Here is a 19,879-nt window from a genome sequence, read left to right on the forward strand (position 1 = left end):
TATTTCCTTAAGTATCTTCACACCTTCTTGTTAGCTGTCTAAATGGGCCATCTTGATTATCACTACAAAAGTTTTTTTTTCTCCTGATGATGATAGCTCATCTTAACTAATTAGCCTCTCACGGTTTGTATGGTAACTTCCAACTTACCTGTATGTGTATCTCTCTATCTGTCTTACTAAATGTTCTATGCATCCGATGAAGTGAGCTGTAGCTCACGAAAGCTTATACGCTAATAAATTTTAGTCTCTAAGGTGCCACAAGTACTCCTGTTCTTTTTGCAGTTATAGTATGGACCACTTGATAACTGATGAATTGGAGTCCTTGCTCCTCATCTCAAGCATCTCTCAGTAGCAAGACCCTTCTCTCAGATCCCACAGGACTCTCCATGGTTGTCTGTGTGTGCTCCCCCTTTGAGTGAGATGAAGGAGGATGAAGGAGACTTCCAGTCAGTCTCTTCTGTTTTTGTTCAGGATTCTCCAACATATCCCTTCAGGAGCCCATTCTCTGAAAGTAATAGGAAAGATCGGGGTCATTATCAGGGATGCATGTCACTCCCACTTCTGTATGGGTCCAACCCAGTGGCTATTCTGGAACCCATCTTCAGTTCTGGACTCTTCCATCAGGGGATCCTGCTTGGAAGTCATCTGAAGTGGAGAACCCACGGAGACACTAGTTGAAGAAGGAAAAAGAGGTTATTCACATTGTGCAGAAACTGAGGTTCTTCAAGATGTGTCCCCCTGTGGGTGCTCTACTACCTGCCCTCCTTCCCCTTTGCTTTGGATTGTTCGTTAAGACACATTTGGGTTGAGCAGGAACTGAGGGTAGCTCGCCTATATAGCCTTAGTATCTGGCATAAGGAGGCATAGGGCGCATGTGCAGGCCATACGAAAAACTCTGATCAGGGGCTTGAGAGATGCATGTGCACCTGATGTGGAGCACCCATGGGGGGGGGGTGATGGTGAGACACTCAGCGTGAATAACCACAGTTATTGTACAAAGTAAGCAACCATTTTTTTTTCTTTCTGTACTCTCTTAATGTTCAAAAACAAGCAGCACCAGCAGTGCTGTATATGTGCCCTCTGTGTGCTATTGACATCTGATATACAACTTTTTGAAAAAATAAGTCAATAGAATTTGCCCTGGTGAATTTTTTCAATATACATTTATGTTGATATTGAATAATTTAAAACAGTGCCGATAAATACCACCTTTTTAATAAGCATTTATATTGGCTTAAGCATTTTCTTAACTACACGTGTGCTCGTAGTTCCCTGCCTGTATTTTATTATAACTCATTACTTCATAGTTGCTGCTATTTTGAAAAATTCAGTGCCAAGCAGTTCCAAAATTAAGAGCCATATAAGGGTTTTTTTTTTTTCTTTCGTAGAGAAGATTTGTATTTACTTCAAAAACTTTTCCCTTTTACTGACTGACTTGATTATTTTAGAGACAGTGCCATAATATCAGAGGAGTGTGTCCCCCTCACTGTCTAATTCACTGTTTCTACAGGAAGTAGAAACCTAGATGACTGACTAGTTTGGTGAAAACATTGCAGTACTTATAGTGCCAGTACTAACAGTGTGGCCTTCCAGGTAGATGTTGCAAGAGATGCAAACAACCTTGGGATCATTTTGGACTTGCGCCTTCTGAGGAGTCAGTTTGCCAGGCTGCTTTTGAAGTTTTTAAATCTTTGGATTCCATTCCCAATGCCTGTTTTAGCACAGACAATGTTCAAATATATTCATTAAATTAAAAACAAAGCTATATTCCTCAAAAGGTATTAATCTAAAATGGCAACTGAAGTCTTGTTTTGCAGGGCACCTTTTGGAGCCAATATGGTTACATGAAGCTGTGACACTTCATATGACAGAGCTTTATAGTGATCTTCATTTTTTGCTGCAGAGTGCTTTAAATAAGCTAAGTTAGTAGAGGATAACTCATCTTAGTTGAGAGGCAGAATGATTGGGTGGGCAGGGAACTGGGTTCTGACCCAGATTCTTGTTGTCTCTGCCCTGCTGCATGACCTTGGAAAATTATTTAATCTCTCAACCACTTTTCTTATTTTTTTAGATTGGAAGCTCTTTGGGGCAGGTATCTTTTCTTACTATGTGTTTGTACAGTGTCTGGCACAATGGGCCCCTATCCTTGGTTGTGGCCTCTGGATGCTACTTGAATATTACTGCTAAGCATAATTATTATACAGTACCTATAAATCAATACACAATCTTGAATTAATATGTATGTGTTGCCACTAAAGCTGGCTCTTTCCACTTAAATGCCTCTTGATACCCAATTAGGGACAACGTTTTTTTTTTTTTTAAGCAAGCCAAGATTTGTGCACCTTTGTTTGTTTGTTTTGTTTCCAATGACCACCACGTTTCAGATTTCCTAAGTAAGCATCCTGTGTACATCCAGAGCCAGGCCTTTCCCCCACTCCTTTTTTTTTTTTTTAATATACTCCCTTACATCTTAGATTATGGTCTCCCATTGCAAGTTCCCATTGTAAATAATGATTTCCATTAGTTCTTATTGACCTGAAATAGAAACCAGCAAACACTTCAGTGTGCATGTGCAACAGCAGGCAAGCTCCCATAGAAAGACATATACATATTTGTAAAATGCCTAGCACAGTGGGATCCCAATCCTGATTGGAGTGTCTAGATGGTACTGCAATAGAAATAATACTGCTGGCACTGACTTTAGACAGCAAATGGCATACCTTTTGATCCTGATGCTGAAGGACCCCCTCTAGTCATCGGAGCTTGATACATTTTCTTATGTTAATTTTAGAAACTATCCTCTTAACAAAATATGCACGCTAAGGGAGAAAAACCTCCTTGCTGTACATCTTAATAAAGGAGGGGGAAACAAAGCGTACATTGTAAATAATGATTTCCATTAGTTCTTATTAACCTGAAATAGAAACCAGCAGACACTTCGGTGTGCATGTGCAACAGCAGGGGTTTCTGCCAACACTAATGTATATTCTCTTCTGTGAGATCCACAGTCCTACACCTTCCTGCAACGATTCTGCTGCCTCTTTAAAGTGAATGACATATTAGCAAGTGCCTGCTTTTCTGAAATAATAGGCTGTGCAGTGCTTGATTCAAGACTTCCTACTGGGCCCATTCAGACACTCAACCAGGGTGCATATTATCTAAATTCAACTTGTAAATTCCCTCAGCTTGATTTTGATTTGAGCAAATCAAAATTTTCAAGATTATTCTAATCTTCATAGTACATTATTTCACAAAATCTATTTTAATTTGTACTCCTTTCAGCTGTAAATGCAGTATCCTTGGGGAAAAATGGAGTTGTGGAACTGATGTTCAAGATCATTGGCCCTTTTAGTAAAAAGAATACTGGCCTTATGAAGTGAGTAAAAGTTTTTAACATACTATATTCAAAAATTTAAGGTGATTTTAAAACTTACTTTTTGAGAAAATATTTTTTAAAATCAAATCTTTCCTAGTATTTGACACTTAAATGATAAGGGAAGAACACCTCTTTCTACCCACAACAAACCCAAGATTCTATTAAGGCCTGTCCAGAGCCATGTAGCAAAATCTTAAAATTTGTGGTTATGGTAGTTATTGCCTTTTACCTTTGCACACCTCCCTCATACATCAGTCACCTGTTTAAAAAAAAATGTTGTATGGCTTTACCACATTGTAGATTAAATTTACTAGTTTGTTTCTTTTTATATTGACAGGGTTGCTTTAGACACACTTGCTGCATTGCTAAAATCAAGTAAGTGTTTGACTACTAGAAACTATTTTTACTAAAATATAAAAACTTGATTAAAATAATATTAAGAGTCTGGCTGAAACACAGAGAAGCCAGGAAATGTAGAATTTAAGTTGAAATTCATCTTTAATATGTTCTGTTCATTATTGCCACGTGTATAATGCATAGTAACTCTTTATCCAGTTATGCAGCACAGAGACTACCTGACTTAGGCAGAGACTGACTTGGATCCTGAGAAGTGGAAGAAGTCTTTTTACAAATACTTTTACATGCCCCTCAACCGTAGAGTCTGTGACCATCTACTCCCAGCTCTGACTGCCATGTGTCAGTGAGGATGCTGGGGGATGGCACCAAATGTAGTCTCGGGCATAGTCAGGCTGTCACTAAATAGGTCTTGGGGTCTGGAGTATGTGTCCTTTTTGGTGATAGCTCTAATGTGCAGCTATGGGGAAGTGACAGGACCCATCCTTTTCCAATGGCAACTAAGCATGAGAGCAGAGTGATAATGACAGATTCTACCCCCATTGACTCTTCAAGTATGCTAAGGGCAGTGGTGCAAGTGGAATCCATTTCTTACAGGGGGGACCCACGGGGGCGGGGGTATGTGATGTTCTCACTTGACTCCCCCCAGCCCGGGGCCCCCACACTCTCCCCATCATCCACCCCCCCCCCCCCTTACCTGGAGGCTTTGTCCTCCCGCTGCGCCTTCGGAACTGCAGTGGCAAAAGGAGTAGCATGCCTGCAGCTCCTCCTGCCTGGCTGTACCGGTATCGCCCCCAGCCCTTCCACACAGGGTCTCCTCATTCTGTACAGCAGCAGCCCTGCCAGAGGACAGGGCTGACCACAGGACTTTCCCAGAAACTGCAGCACGAAAGGAGCAGAACGTAGGGCCACTGGGTGGACCCACGCCCGCAGCTCCTCCAGCATAGCTGTACCGCCCCCAGCCCTGTCCTCTGGTGGAGCTGCTCTACAGATGGAGGAGACCCTGCATGGAAGGCTGGGAGCGGTACAGCTGTATTGGAGGTGCTGCGGGCATGGGGCTGCTCAGTGGCCCCACTTTCTGCTGCTCCTCTTTCCGGTGTGCCGTATCAGCTATAAATATCTTCCTTGTACAGTGTACCTGACCATACCACCCTACTTGCACTGCTGGTTAAGGGTCATGATCCTCTTCCCTCACAAGAACTGTATGCAAGTTATGGTAGTCATAGAACTTCAGTAGATTGGGTAGACATTGAGAGGTGATCAAGGTTTATGTAGAACACCATCAGGGAGTTTGACTGGAAGCTTATTTGCAGAAAGTCTCTGCTCCATTTTGTACTGAGCTAGCTAGCCTCACATTTGATCAGATTAGTACACAACCTGTTTCTAGCTCTCATGACTGTAGTAGTAAGTAGTATTTAGGATTCATCCCTAAGAGAATGCCAATGGAAGGAAATGTTAGCTTAGAATAATGTTGGTCTGCTGCTGTGTAAATGCAAAGTCGAAGCTGAGATGTGTATTTTCAGAACAGGAGACCTTGAATGATGATGTGTGTAGGAAAGATAGGAAGTATGGTAAGAGACTTGATGGACAGGAAGCATGGCTTAGATTTGGGAAAAGTGGGAAACTAGGTTAAATTATGAAGGATGAATATAAAAAAACACAAGCATGTAAGGATAAAATTAGACAAGGCACAAAAAGATCTAACTAGCTAGGGACATAAAAGGTAACAAGAAAACATTTTAACAAATACATTAGAAGGCTAAAATAGGGAAGGAGCAAGTTAAGAATTACTTTGACAAGTTAGATGTCTTTAAGCCGGCAAGGCCTGACACAATACATCCTAGAATACTTAAGGAGCTGGCTGAAGGGCTGTCTGAGCCATTAGTGATTATCTTTGAGAACTGTTGGAGGATAGGAGAAGTCCCAGAACATTGGAAAAGAGCAAATATAGTACCTATCTATAAAAAAGGGAGAATAAAGGCAACCCAGGGAATTTATAGATCTTTTGGTACCCAGAAAGATAATGGAGCAAATCCGTTTGTAAGCATCTAGAAGATTAAGGTCATATATAACAGTCAACATGGATTTGTCCAGAACAAATCATGTCAAACCAATCTAATATCCTTCTTGTGGATGGGGGGAAGCAGATGTGATGTATCTCAACTTTAGTAAGCCATTTAATATTGTAAGACATTACCTTCTTATAAGGAAACTAGGGGGATATGGGCTCGATGAATTTTTATAAGGTGGATGCATTACTTCTCTCTAGAAAAGGTTTTCCAGCCAGTTATCAATGCTTCGCAGTCAAGCCGGAAGGGCATATCAAGAGGGGGCCTGCAGAGATCTGTCCTGAGTCTAGTTCAATTTAATATCTTCATAAATAATTTTGGATAGTGGCATAGAGCACATTTAAACTTTGTGGGTTGGGGAAGGTGGGGGTTACAAGCGCCTTGGAGGACAGGAGTAGAATTCAGAATGATCTGGACAAACCAGAGATATGATCTGAAATAAATAGGATGAAATTCAGTCAGGATAGATGCAAAGTACTACACTTAAGAAGGAATAATCAATTGCACAAATACAAAATGAGAAATGACTGTCTAAGAAGGAGTATTGTGGAAAAGGAACTGAAAGTTATAGTGGATCACAAACTAAATATGAGTCAGCAATGTAATACTGCTGCAAAAAAGTGAACGTCATTCTGGGTTGTATTAGGAGGAAGGTTGTAAGCAAGACACTAGAAGTAATTCTTCCGCTATACTCGGCGCTGATAAGGCTGTAACGGGGCAACTGTATTTAGTAATGGTCACCATACTTCAGGAAAGATGTGGACAAATTGGAGAAAGCTCAGACGAGAGCCACAAAAATGAATAAAGATTGAGAAAACATGTCCTATGAGGAAAGATTGGAAAAAATTGAGTTTATTTAGTCTGGAGAGGAGAAGACTGAGGGGGGACATAAGTTTTTCAAGTTTTAAAAGGTTGTTATGAAGAGGAGGGTGATACATTTTTCTCCTTATTCATAGAGGACTGACCAGCAATAGAAAGATTTAGGTTAAATATTAGGAAAAACTTCCTAATATGTAAGGGTAGTTAAGCAGTAGCTCCAATTACCTAGGAGTTTGTGAGAGCTCTATCTTTTGAGGTTTTTAAGAATAGGTTAGACAAACACTTGTTACGAATGGTCTAGATAATGCTTTACTCCCCTGCACCAAGACAGGACTGACTTGTGACCTATCGAGTCCTACATTTCTGTGATTCTATTTTTTTTTTTTATTATGTAAACTGAGATTCTGCTTGTGTTCATTTTGAGATAAGTTTCTTGCGTCCTGAATGTGCTGGCCTTTGCATTTTGTTTCTCTGCATTCCTGAGGCATGTAATTTCACACCAGAAATGCATAATTTGTGAAGAGTTTAATTTATAAAATGAAGATTTTTAAATGTAAAAAAAAAAAAAAGTGCCCTGCTAAATCTTAAACTACTGATTGTCTGTAAAGATCTCTCTAGTTACGATTGCAGAACTGTGTGTTTATAACACTCTATTTTCCTCTCAACCTCACAATAATGGGAGTCCCGGACTCTTTCCGCAGCCTAACTGCCATCTGTGTCAATCAGGTTTCTCGAAGATGGCACTGAAGTATATACTGTCTTCCCGTAGTCTGTCTAATTAAATAGGTCTTGGGTCATGAAGTAAGTGGTGTTTGGTGACAGCTCTGAAATGGAGCTGTAGCTAGGGAAATTAAAGTCCTGGTATCTTGCTGAAGAATTTTCCTTTTGGTTGAAATAATTTTAATCACTTATGTTCTGTAATTTCTGTATTACTGTATCCTGGCCACCAATCTCTTGCGTATTTAGTTGAAAAACTTGAACTTTAAAATTTTTATCTAATCAGGGAACTAGTTTTGACTGATTTCAGAGTAGCAGCCGTGTTAGTCTGTATTCGCAAAAAGAAAAGGAGTACTTGTGGCACCTTAGAGACTAACAAATTTATTAGAGCATAAGCTTTCATGAGCTACAGCTCACTTCATCAGATGCATTATTTTGACTGAAGTTCAATGATTTTGCTATGTTCGAAAATTGAGGCTTGAAATCCTAAATTTATGAATGTCTGAGCAACAGAAAAACATCTGAAGTCTGTAGCCTCTGCCTTACATTTTATAGGTGAAGTAAACGTATAGTAGGCATGTATACAAATTTTATGTGATTTGATTTACTAGTTTTACTGACCTTGTGCCTGTTAACTAGTGAAGTAGAATCTTAAGAAGAAACTAGGGAAGTTAAATGAAGAGTAAGGTTTGAGGAATGAAACAAACTGTTGATATTTATCACTGCAATCAGTCTTCAGACAAGTAGTATTTTCTAAGCCTGTTCTATTATTAAATGTAAACCATAAATAGAATTTCTTTATCGGGGTTGACCTGGAGTATCAGTCACAGAAATATATTGTATTCATAGCAAAAATATTTACGAAATAGTGTAATTGTTTTTCACAATTAATTATAATTTAAAAGTAGCACTTCTACATTTACTGCTTGCTAATGTCTGTTTTGTAAAACAAATAATTTGTGAGCTATATAAACCAGAAAACTTGCTGTTTTTGTGTGCACATTTAGCTTACTGTTCAAACCAATTTATTTTTTAACTGGGGTTTTAATAAACATTTTCAATAGCCTAAAGTTATCATTTTTTCCACCAAATGTTATTGTGGAGCAAATATTAATACAAATGTATAAACTCATGGAAACATTAAGTTAAAAAGGAAACACTGATGCCAAATATACCTATCGTAGTGCTGCTTGTCACCATTATATCAGTTTAAATAAATTGCAAGGCTTAGAACATCTAGGAAATTTGATCCTTCTTTACATATTCTGCTCAGTCACAATAGAGCAGTGAGTCAAATATGAGTATTCACTGAATACAGTTTCTTCAGCCGACTTAAATATGTGTTTTAGAATGACTTAGTTACAGGCTTTGTGTCTTGATATAGAAAGCAGTAGCAAAGCATTCACGGGTATGTCTAGAAAATGTAGAAACTTATTTTGTGGAACATGCCTTATGTAATTCAGTAGAAGAAAGGGAAATTGCACTATGGATGACTGGAGTGCTTGTCACCATAATGATTCTATAAAATGGAACACAAGTGAAGTTGCTAGCTTTAAACTTGAACTAAAAGTAATATTTACAATTGATGATGATTAGTGAAAACAAGAGTTAGGTTATTATATGCTTTAGCAATCTTTCATTTCTTTTCTTTCTTAAGAAACGAATGCCAGGAGAGCGGTAGACAGAGGATATGTCCATGTGCTTTTAACAATTTATGTAGATTGGCACCGTCATGATAGTCGACACAGACACATGCTGATCCGTAAAGGAATCTTACAGTGTATTAAAAGTGTTACAAATATCAAGTTGGGAAGGAAAGCGTTTATTGATGCCAATGGGATGAAAATTCTTTACAACACTTCCCAAGTGAGTTTAATTCATTTTTTTGCTATGATTGCACATGACGATTTTTTTTCTGTATGCTATTATTCGTATGCTTTTTTAAATGATCTCATGATTCATGGTAGTTAGCATTTATTTTTTCTACAAGACAACTTCTAAGATCAAAAGTTAAACAAAACAAAAACAAAACCGTTAAATTGCTTTTCACCATTGAATTGTTACAGTGTACATTGTAAAAAGAAAAGGAGTACTTGTGGCACCTTAGAGACTAACAAATTTATTAGAGCATAAGCTTTCGTGAGCTACAGCTCACTTCATCGGATGCATCCGATGAAGTGAGCTGTAGCTCACGAAAGCTTATGCTCTAATAAATTTGTTGGTCTCTAAGGTGCCACAAGTACTCCTTTTCTTTTTGCGAATACAGACTGACACGGCTGCTACTCTGAAACCTGTCAGTGTACATTGTAAACTACTATTCCATGGTAAAAGTATATTTGGCTCTTTTTTACGTCCGTGCATAACCAAATTTTCTGTGCTGAATTAGAGCTGTCAAGGCTGGTACACCACCAGCTATGTGAATTGATATGTGATTTATGGCTTTCCTTGTGGGGACTCTCTCTACAGGAGTTATTTCCGTTTCTAGTTGAATGCTGAAGCTCTCCCAGTGTCTTCTGCTTTGCATCCTAAGATGTAAAGCAGAAATCATATACTAAGGTAGTGCATCATTGTCACGGTCCTGTTCTATGTGGTGGTAGTACTCTGCCCTGCTACAAGAATTAAGTTTAACTTCTGTGCTTGGTCTCATCTTTGGCTTTGCCTCTCTCCAGCTTTAGCCATGTGATGGAAGTGTTTTATACTACTTGGTAGTAATTTAGGCTACCAATGGAGAGACTTTGAGCTCCAAAGAGAATTCTCTTCCAAATGATAAAGGTGTAGCAGGAGGATCTACAGGTTTCAGTCAAATGGAGTAGGCGGAGATTTTTATATTCCATTTATTCAAGTTGTCATAAAAACTTAGTTGTACCTTAGTATAACTATTTATTTTAATATTAAATTCATGTTGTTCTGGAGTTTTTCAGTGGCAGTATAATTTAAAATATTCTAGTCTTTTGTATTTTCTACATGCAGTGTTGTATGTTTCTAAAAACAGTTGTGTAGTTTGCATTCCATTGTTTTCATTCTTTCTTTTTTGTAACAGGATTGCCTTACTGTGAGAACTCTTGATCCTCTAGTCAACACATCAAGTCTAATAATGAGAAAATGTTTTCCTAAAAACCGTCTTCCACTACCAACTATTAAAAGTGCTTTTCATTTCCAACTACCAGTTATCCCTATTAGTGGTCCTGTGGCTCAGATGTACAGTTTGCCTCCTGAAGGTATAGTCCATTGGTAATATGTTGGCTTTTGTTTTTATATATATTTAACATTGTTCTCTGCTAGATGGATCAGACTTGCACATGTGTTTGTGATTATCTAGTCCTCTAGAGCTTGGGCTCATTGGGGAGAGTAAATTAATATAGATTCTCCTTCAACTCAGTGGTAGGTCTGTGGTTTTGGAGTGGAGTGTGAAATTCTATCTTCTGTACTATGTGCAGGTTAGCTGACAACAATTTCGTCTGCATGTGTGTGGCTATGGGCTGAATTTTTTCTTCCAAATGTTCAAATAGGCACTAATATTGCATTCATTAAGGAACCAATCAACAGAATGAATGCCTAAATGATCTTTTACTAAAAATCTGCAAAATTCCTGCACAAAATCCATTTGAATTTTTAGAGTATTTTCTATGATCTGTAATAGGCCAAATTCCCAATAGTGTAAGTAAATACATATGCACTGAAGCCACTGTGGTATGCCCATTCGTACCAGCAGTGAATTTAGCCCAATGTTCCTAAATTGTATCATGCAAACAGTTTAATGTGCTTACCTTAGCTTATTTTCCATTGAAATAAATTAAAAATGTTAAGTCCTTTTCATCATATTACTGGAGCCAAATCCAGTCCAAAATCTAGCAGTGCACAGTGTCCAGAAAGGCAATTTAAATTCCCCAGCCCTGTTTGGAAGAGGTAGTTGCATGCTGATCAGAGAAGGCCTGGTCCTGAGGATTTGGTCCAAAGTGTCTTCAGTGTATATATTGAATGTTTTCTATGGGAATATATTTTTTTAAAAAGTGGAAAAATAGTTTAAATGTTCTTACTGGACAGAAATGTAATACATGGTTCTGCAGTATTGCCAGCTGAGCCTTCTGTTTCTGATAAATCTGGTAATGTTTAGCATTCACATGTTTCACAGAAGTTTTAATTTGTGTGGTATTGACAGATTTCAGTTGGTGAGTGAAAAAGTTTTACACATTACATTTTTCTTCTGGAATGTACATGTTGTAGAAAACCTACATCTGCCTTACTTATAGAGCATTTTATATCACAGTGGATGACGTAGTAGACGAAAGTGATGACAATGATGACATCGAAACAGAAAGTGAGATTGAAAATGAAAACGAAGATGACAAGGACCAACTCTTTAAGGTTAGTACTAGACCCAATCAAAGGGAGCAGATTTATACCATCAATATATTTTTCATTATTTTAAAAGTTCACTTTCGCCATACCCATAACTATGTGTTCACGTATTAAGGAGATATCGGAGTGAATCCAACTGGTATTTCCAAAGGGGCGTAATGGAGATGCACATTGAGATAGTTGCCGAAAGTCTATTGAAAATGAATGGAAGTTGGTTATCTTATTCCCTTATGTCCTCTTGAAAAAAAACATCTTCTATAGTTAAAGTTGAATCAAAATTCCTACCTAGGGTAGGTCTAAAATATCTCTGTTTCACACATCATGATTTAATATCTCCAGATGTTGGCACACTGACTCTTCAGAGGGCAATTGAATTTACATGTAGTTCGTAGCAGAAACATTTAAAACGTTCCCTCTATTGCTCTGTCGTCTGCACTTTTTGCATTCCTCCCTAAACAACCACAATCCCCATGAACTGTACATATGCATGCATTCACTTTCAGATAGTAACTGTGGCCATTGCCACATCTGAACTTTTTCAAATTAAACATGCATGTTTTTTGTCAGAATGAAGTTTCTCACCTTCCAAAATATCAAGCCCCACTTTTCCCACTTCCATGTGACCCTCCTTTAGGATTTCCCCCATACCTCTTATGCAATCCTGATGCTCTGTCATCCCATCCAGAGCCCTTTCTCTTGCAGCCCCTCTGCCTAATGTCCTTAAAATGGATACTGATAAACAGATTATCAGTGTTTAAAAGCCAAATGTTGTAGGAAAGTGAAGTTGTGGTAAGGTGCAGGGATGTTACGGAATGGAAAGAGGCAACAGTAGGAGTGAAGCATGAGAGAAGTCTGGACTATATTAAGTTGCAGTGGGGCAACACAGCCGGACATGGAGGAGAAATGCAGTTCTTCAGGGCCAGTACAAGAAGTGGGATGGTGGAGAGGGAAGCGCTTGTTGAGGTATCACAGCTCTGCCTGAGTCATTACACAGGGTACAATATGCATCAATACTGATAGTATCTGTGTGAATAACTACCAGAGTTGAAGCATACTTATCAAAGCTGGGAAATTTATACATCAAAACCTTACTTAACTTTGGTGTTTTTTTTGTTTTTTGTTTTTTTAGAGTAGGCCGTAAGCCAAACTAATGCAAGTTGTTAAAGCAAGGGAGTAAGCAGTTAAATGATTTTATATCCTATCTGTACTCAACTCATTAATTCCCCCATCACAATCTCTATTCCAGTCCGCAGCCCACATAAAGTTGTACTCATCTTGAATGATTTCACCTGAGAAATATATTACACAGAGATGTTATGAGATCTATACATACTACATTTGCATACAGGCAGGAAAATTTTATGACATACATGTGGTGGTGATATATCCAAGTTTTCTACAGACAAATCAGATTGGTATGCTAGTATCCGTTTTATATAAAGTATTAGCAGTACTTAATATATAACTGGTTTTTGAGATTTGAAGCTCTTTTTTGTAATTTAGGTGAGACGTTAACTTTTTCTGTTGCTCTTGCAGAACGATGATATAGAGACTGATATTAACAAATTGAAACCAAGGCAAGAATTGGGACGACCCGTAGAAGAACTAAAAATGTATGAACAATTTTTCCCAGAGCTTGCAGATAACTTTAAGGTAAAGCATGTTAGATTTAATTAATTGTTTTACTGCATATCTTGAATGCTCTGTTTTTAACTGTTCATAACTCTAACTTCTAACCCATCCTTTTCAAACTTGATCATAGTCCTCAATGGGGTACCTCTTGCTCACATGCCAAACAGCTAAATTCAGCTATTTAAAGTTATTGTGTGGGAATAATTTTTATAGCAAGCATAACTACCCCATGTCTGTATTTATAATTTTAAAAAAGGCCCGTGGTGTCTTGGTCACACTTGGAGGTAGAGGAGAAAAGTAAGTGTCGGGGGTGGGGGGGGAAAGGACATTGTAGATGGAATCCTTATATGGAATGCTCTGAGCGTGTGAAAAGAGGGTATGCTTGGTAATGAACATTATTTTACCATAGATTACTATATATTTTAATTCTTTTAAATAACAAGGAATGCTGGCTTTTAGTGCTAGGATGATGTTTGCTGTGCTAAAAGGAAAATGGTCACAAGAGCCCCTATTGACTTTAGGCTCCAAGTAATCAGTTGATTTAGCAGGTACTCTTAGGGGGTGTTCATGACACTAAATGAAAATGACTTTAGCATGTTTGAAAACTGTAGATCTCTTCTGAAGCATAACTGTAAAAATGATATCATGGGATTCCATGTTTGTCTCAATAACTTCTAGAACAAACTTACTTGACTTGAAAGAAAATTACATTTTTATTTGTTTCTTGCCCTTTGAAATCAACTTGACTCAGAGCACAGGTTGAGTTTTTCCTCCTCTTTTATTCAACACCACATATAATAATTAAAATTAATTAATTAATAAACCCTGTAGGCCAAACTGGATGCCATATTTAACTCTGTAGTTTTGAAGTTGTCTTTCGTGTTACCTTTCACATTGCCTCTGTAAATCCATCACTTCCAGTGGTTTTGCACAGATGTAACTAATTTAAAATATTAGTAAACAATCTTTTTGTTTGAAAGATGAAAGAATAGGATACAAGTCACTCACTCCTTGCTATGGTGGCTGTGCTAATAAGAGAAAAGAGTAAAAACTGTTTTTGGCACAAATGTAAAGAGGGCTCTGAAATAACAGCAGATCTGTTATGTAAGAGGCTATCCCTTTTTTTGTATGAACACTTTCCAGAATAGAACAGTACTTCAAGCATCTCATTTGTGTGTAATTATGTGATGCACTAACCGCTTTTATTATTGTAGTATCAGCTATTTGTATAATTGGCAACAAATTTTTATTTGTAAACTAATCAAAATTGATATGGAGTAATTGAAGCAATGATTTGTGAACTCCAGAATACCATTTTGAGTCATATTTTTAACCTTATACTACATCTTAATTATGTTACTGAGCTAGTCACTAGTGCCAATCATTTTTTCAGCTTACCTAGTGACACTAGCAATATGAGTTTTATTTTAAGATTATAAATCAGTGTCTATCTTGCTGTAAATATTCAGAAAAAATTACTATGTTTAAAAAAATAAAATAGTAACTTTGATATGTCTAAACTAGTGTAAAGTTGTTCTGCTGAAAATATAAAACCAACACTGAAAGTTTGCAGATGACACACAAATTGGGGGTGTGGTAAATATTGAAGAGGACAGGTCACAGGTACAAAGCAATCTGGATTGTTTGGTAAGCTGCATGGAAGCAAACAATATGCATTTTAATATGGCCAAATGTAAGGAACAAAGACTATAGGCCTTCCTTACAGGATTGGAAACTGTAAGCTGGGCATTGCTCACATAGTGGATCATCAGCTGAACATGAGCTCCCAATGTAGTGCTGTGGCCCAAAGGGCTGGTGTGATCCTTAGCTGCATGAACAGTAGGAGTAGAGCAATTTATATTACCTTTTCAGTATGGCACTGGTGCAAGCACTGCTAGAATACTATGTCCAGTTCAGATGCTCACAATTCAAGAAGGATGTTGATAAATTAGAGAGGGTTCAGAGAAGAGCTATGAGAATGATGAAGGAATTGGAAAATGTGATAGCTCTATCTAGTGATAGATTCAAGAAGCTCAAAGAGAAGTTAAGGAATGACTTGATCAGTCTATCAATACCTACATAGGGGACAAATACTTGATAATGGGATCTTCAGTCTAGCAGACAAAGGTATAACAAGATCCCATGGTTGGAAGTTGAAGCTAAACAATTTCAGACTGGAAATAGGGTATACTTTTTTTTTTTTTTTTGGGGGGGGGGGGGGGGGGGACAATTAACCAAGAGTTGTGGTGGATTCTCTGTCATTGACAACTTCTTCTAAATCAGGACTGGATTTTTTTCTACAAGAATATGCTCCAGTTCGAACAGGACTTGTTTTGCGGAAATTCTATGGCCTGTGTTAAATAGGAGGTCAGACTTGATGAACACAGTGCTCCCTTCAGGTCTTGGAAGCTATGAATAGCTCAGCACTTTCCCACTGTTTGTGTGTACATATCTGATGACATGAGAGACTTATGTTTGAAATAGTAAATATCTTTCTGCCATAAGATGACTTCTCATAGCAACTTTTTGTCTGACTTCTTATGGCAAAAGTGTTTCTTGGGGTTTTGAGGAAGGTGTATAGTTTCTCTAGGGACTTTTGACTGTTGATGTGGCAGACAGGAGACCTGTGTTCTTCCTGGCTCTGCTGTTGGCTTGCTCTGTGACCTTGGGCAAATTACTTGATCACTTTGCCTCATTGTCCCCAGCTTTAAAATAGGGATAATGATGGTTACCCACCTTTGTAAAGCATTTGGTGATCTAAAGATGAAAATAATCATATAAGAGCTAACTATTATCCTTTAGACTTCATACAGCAGGACACTGCTAAATCTGCATGAGAGAAGGTACTAGGAAACAGTCAAAACTTGAGGGAAATGCATTTTATTTCTTGTTTAATATCTGAATATTGGAAAAACTGGAAAGCAAACGGGTAAAAATTGATCAAGTGGAAATTTTTGTTTTAATGAGAGGACAAAGATGTTGATGAACCTTTCTAGTTCTTATGTCAGCAATATTGTATATCTGCGATGTGATTAAATACTGCACACCTTTTTAATTTCATGGCAATTTAAAAAATTTTAAAAAAAATTACTTGGAAGTTTTGTGATGTCACTGCAGAACTGCCTCATTTTGGTGGTGGCATGGCATTTTTCATTTGGAATAGGTTAACTTTTACAAAGTTTCTGTAGTTTAACAGGCAGATTTGTTAGGATTATGTTTATCCTGAATACCTTATTCCAAAATATACTTGTTTGTTTGTTTTATTGCCACTAAAAATCATGGAAAGGAAAAGCATCCTTTTATAAGCAAATACAAACAAACTTTTTTAAAATGTGAAAAACTGGTTCCTAATCATGTTCTTTCTTTGTAAAGGACTACGACTTAGTCTCCAAGGAACCAAAGCCTTTTGCATCTGATGCAAATCTAGGTGGACCGATTGTTGTTCCTACGGCAGGAGAGGAGCAGTCTGTAGAAGCAAATCACTCAGTCAAGGGAAATACTGTGAAAGAGAGCAATCACTTGCAAGCAGGGGAGTGTAATAAAAGGCCAGCCTTTTTGGATCTGCCAAAGAAAAATCGCAACAAAGACAATAGCTTACAGCAGCAAAGTGATCAAAAGAAACTGCTTTCGTCATGCCAGTGCCTAAGCTATGAAATAGTGAAAGGCTTGGACAGGATCACTCTGCAGAATACTTCAAAAAATGAACAGTATTACAAAACGGGGTGTGTGATGAAGAAAGAAAGCAAAACTAGCCTTACCTCACTCACTTGTAATAAACCTTGCCAGCATGTTTCATCTTGTGGAAGTGTTCTGTTTGAGGGACGATCTGTCCAGCTGGGAAAGCTGTGCTTCACGAGTGTTGATCCTGAGGAAGAGGATGATTCCAGCTCGCATTCATCAGGGGAGCAAGTGATGCTTGAGGTGCCTGATATATTGCCACTCCATGACCCTGATCTTTATATTGAGATTGTGAAAAACACAAAGTCTGTTCCTGAATATTCAGAAGTGGCTTACCCAGATTACTTTGGTCACATTCCACCTCCATTTAAGGAACCTATCTTAGAAAGACCTTATGGTGTGCAGAGGTGAGTTGATATATTTCTTTGAAAGACCAATTGTTGCAAGAATATACAAATGAGAAATTCATATTTAATGTATAAAATTATCAACTTTGTTTATAGTCTTGTCTCTAAAACATTTTCAGAGAAAATTATTCTGAAAGCAAATGACAAGCTGGTACAAACTAGTAAACAAGGTAATGAAGTTTTTTGTGAAAGAAGTTTTAGGTGTAACTTTCTGTAATTAAAGCTATCTGAATGTTAAGCTACCAAAAATTTTCCTGAAATGAGAAATACTGCCTTTAAAACTTAATATGAAAATAAACGGAGGGTGCAAACAGTAAACGGTAAGTTTCTAAAGTTAAGCAGTGAATTCTAAAAGATTAACATTCATGGATTTCAGCCTGGGATTAGGGAGTGTTATCAATCAGAAGAATTTAGAACTTGCCAAAAAAAAGCAGTGAACTTGCATAGTTTCAATTCTTTTCCCTTCTTTCTTCTTCCTTCTGCAAGAAAGAAGAGTGTTTAGCTCCAAATTACATAAGTCAATGTACATGCGAATGGTCAGTTTCACCATCCCCTTTTACATGCCTTTACTGATCTTTCAGTACCTCAGGCATCTTACACTCTCCTCCGAATACTACTGGATAATCGTATGCTTAGAGAAATCTTCATTAAAGATAAAATTGGCATCTCTGTTCCAGTACTTATTTTATCTTGGTGCCTTAACCAATTCACGCATAACTTTTCTTTTTAACAGGTGAATGTATATTTGCGTTCATGCCTAGGGCTGGTGTGTGTAAACCTGAGTTTAGTCTGAGAATTTTCTTTGTTTTACTTTAAGGTACTGGAACTGAGGGGGAGGCGTATTTTTACAGTCTGAAAGTTCTTAAGGTACATCCATACTTGTCCTGTGGAACCAACTGGAAGTTCATGCAAACCCTTCTGAACTTCATTCAGAAACCTATACTGCCTTCATTTTATAAGGCACAACATCCTAAAAGTTCAGTGGGTGTAAATAACTCAGTTGATCACATTACCACAATATGATGGATTTATTGTAGGAAAACATACTAAAAGTGAGCTTGGTTTCTCCAGGAATCCACGCTTTACAAAAACAAATTGAAAATGAGTATAGTTAAAGGTTAGGGCAAAATTTACAAAACTGCCATAATGACTTAGGAGCTTAAGTCTACTGATTTTCTGTGGGGCAGTAAGTACTTTTGAAAATTTTGCTCCTAGTATAAAGTAAACCTCCAAGGGAAGCACTACCTGTTTCCACGGTTTTGTAGTAAAGACATTACTGAAGGATAGGAGATGGGACTGCTGGGGGAATTGGCTTTGTGAGGCAGTTGGAAGTTTGGGGAAGAAACTCATGCCGCTGTCTGTGTTCAGGACCCAAGGTTGGAATTCCAAGAGCAGAGTAGGCTAAAACTCTATTCTCTCTACTCAGTACAAAGGGATTACACTGGGATTGTGTGGTTTGGTGTGTTTTCTCTCTCTCTCTCTCTCTCTCTCTCTCTCTCTCTCAGGGCTTGTCTACACTGTGATGTTGTCGACAAAACTTTCTTTCACAGGTACTTAAAAAAGCCCAGCCTTGTCACTCAAAGTTGCATAGTGTAGACAAAGCCTAAGAGAGAAAGGCAGCTGGGGCTATTCTCCAAGGGTTTTAACAAGTTCTGCTGACAGTGGGGCTGGGTATATAAATAGCTCCCTTTCCTCAGAACAAGGAGAGAGTCTGATTTTTGGTGGGAGGTGGGGATGTAAAGACACTGTTAGTCTCTCTAGGAAGAAGGGATAAGAAATCCATTATCATGGTTTTCATGCACTGTTTTTTTGCTTTGCTTTGCTTTGCTTTGTTTTGTTTTGTTTTTTGACTTGGGAAAGAATTGTGAAGCAGATCTGATTAGAGATTGACCAAATGATTTTTGTTGAGGAAACTATTTTGAGCTTTTTAACTGAATCGTGGATCCTCTTATAACTCCCCTTCAGAGAAGAATGTAATTCAAGTTTGCTAAAGTTAATGTTTACTAGATATACACCCGCTCTTTTACTCCCTGAGATTTGAGGGTTATGTTCTTACTGTACATTTTAGGGCTTTTTAAGGATCAGGTATTTTGGAAGCTGGGATGATCACTCAAGATCCATGAGTCACCAGGCTCATGACTATCCCAAAGTTCTAAATTCTTTTGCTAGATAGCTTCTAAATAATCTCGTGCTTGAGACCAAAATCCAAGAGTGTGAATCTATTGTAATTGCTGCTGTTAGAGAACAAGAATTGCAGTTAAGTAATCTTCTTTTTTTTTTTTTTTTTTTTTTTTTTTTTTTTGCTTTTCCAGTTTTCCCTTTGTTTTTAAACATAAATATCTTCAGCTATCTTTTTTTCCAGCCCCAGAACTATTAGCTGGTTATAAATGTCCAGTATCCTTTACCTTTATTTTTTTCTGCAGTTTTTCCCAGTTCATTTCTATTTCCATTCTCATTTTAATTTATAA

General features: G+C 37.7%; 1 protein-coding gene across 14 annotated transcripts in view; it reads left to right on the plus strand.

Moving 5' to 3' along the window:
• Positions 1-19,879, plus strand: part of AGTPBP1 (ATP/GTP binding carboxypeptidase 1) — a 174,394-nt gene that overhangs the window by 90,440 nt on the left and 64,075 nt on the right. For all 14 annotated transcript variants that reach the window (XR_006281636.1, XM_038402651.2, XM_038402649.2 and 11 more), the window contains 7 exons: positions 3,283-3,376; positions 3,714-3,751; positions 8,993-9,201; positions 10,376-10,553; positions 11,603-11,700; positions 13,231-13,347; positions 16,699-17,411. Coding sequence is in view for 13 of the 14 variants with exons in the window: in XM_038402651.2 (XP_038258579.1) it covers positions 3,283-3,376; positions 3,714-3,751; positions 8,993-9,201; positions 10,376-10,553; positions 11,603-11,700; positions 13,231-13,347; positions 16,699-17,411 (1,447 nt within the window). In the remaining variant the exon portion in view is untranslated. The remainder of the gene's footprint in view (positions 1-3,282; positions 3,377-3,713; positions 3,752-8,992; positions 9,202-10,375; positions 10,554-11,602; positions 11,701-13,230; positions 13,348-16,698; positions 17,412-19,879) is intronic.

Source organism: Dermochelys coriacea, chromosome 5 (genome assembly GCF_009764565.3).
Source record: "Dermochelys coriacea isolate rDerCor1 chromosome 5, rDerCor1.pri.v4, whole genome shotgun sequence".
NCBI classification, from domain to species: Eukaryota; Metazoa; Chordata; order Testudines; family Dermochelyidae; genus Dermochelys; species Dermochelys coriacea.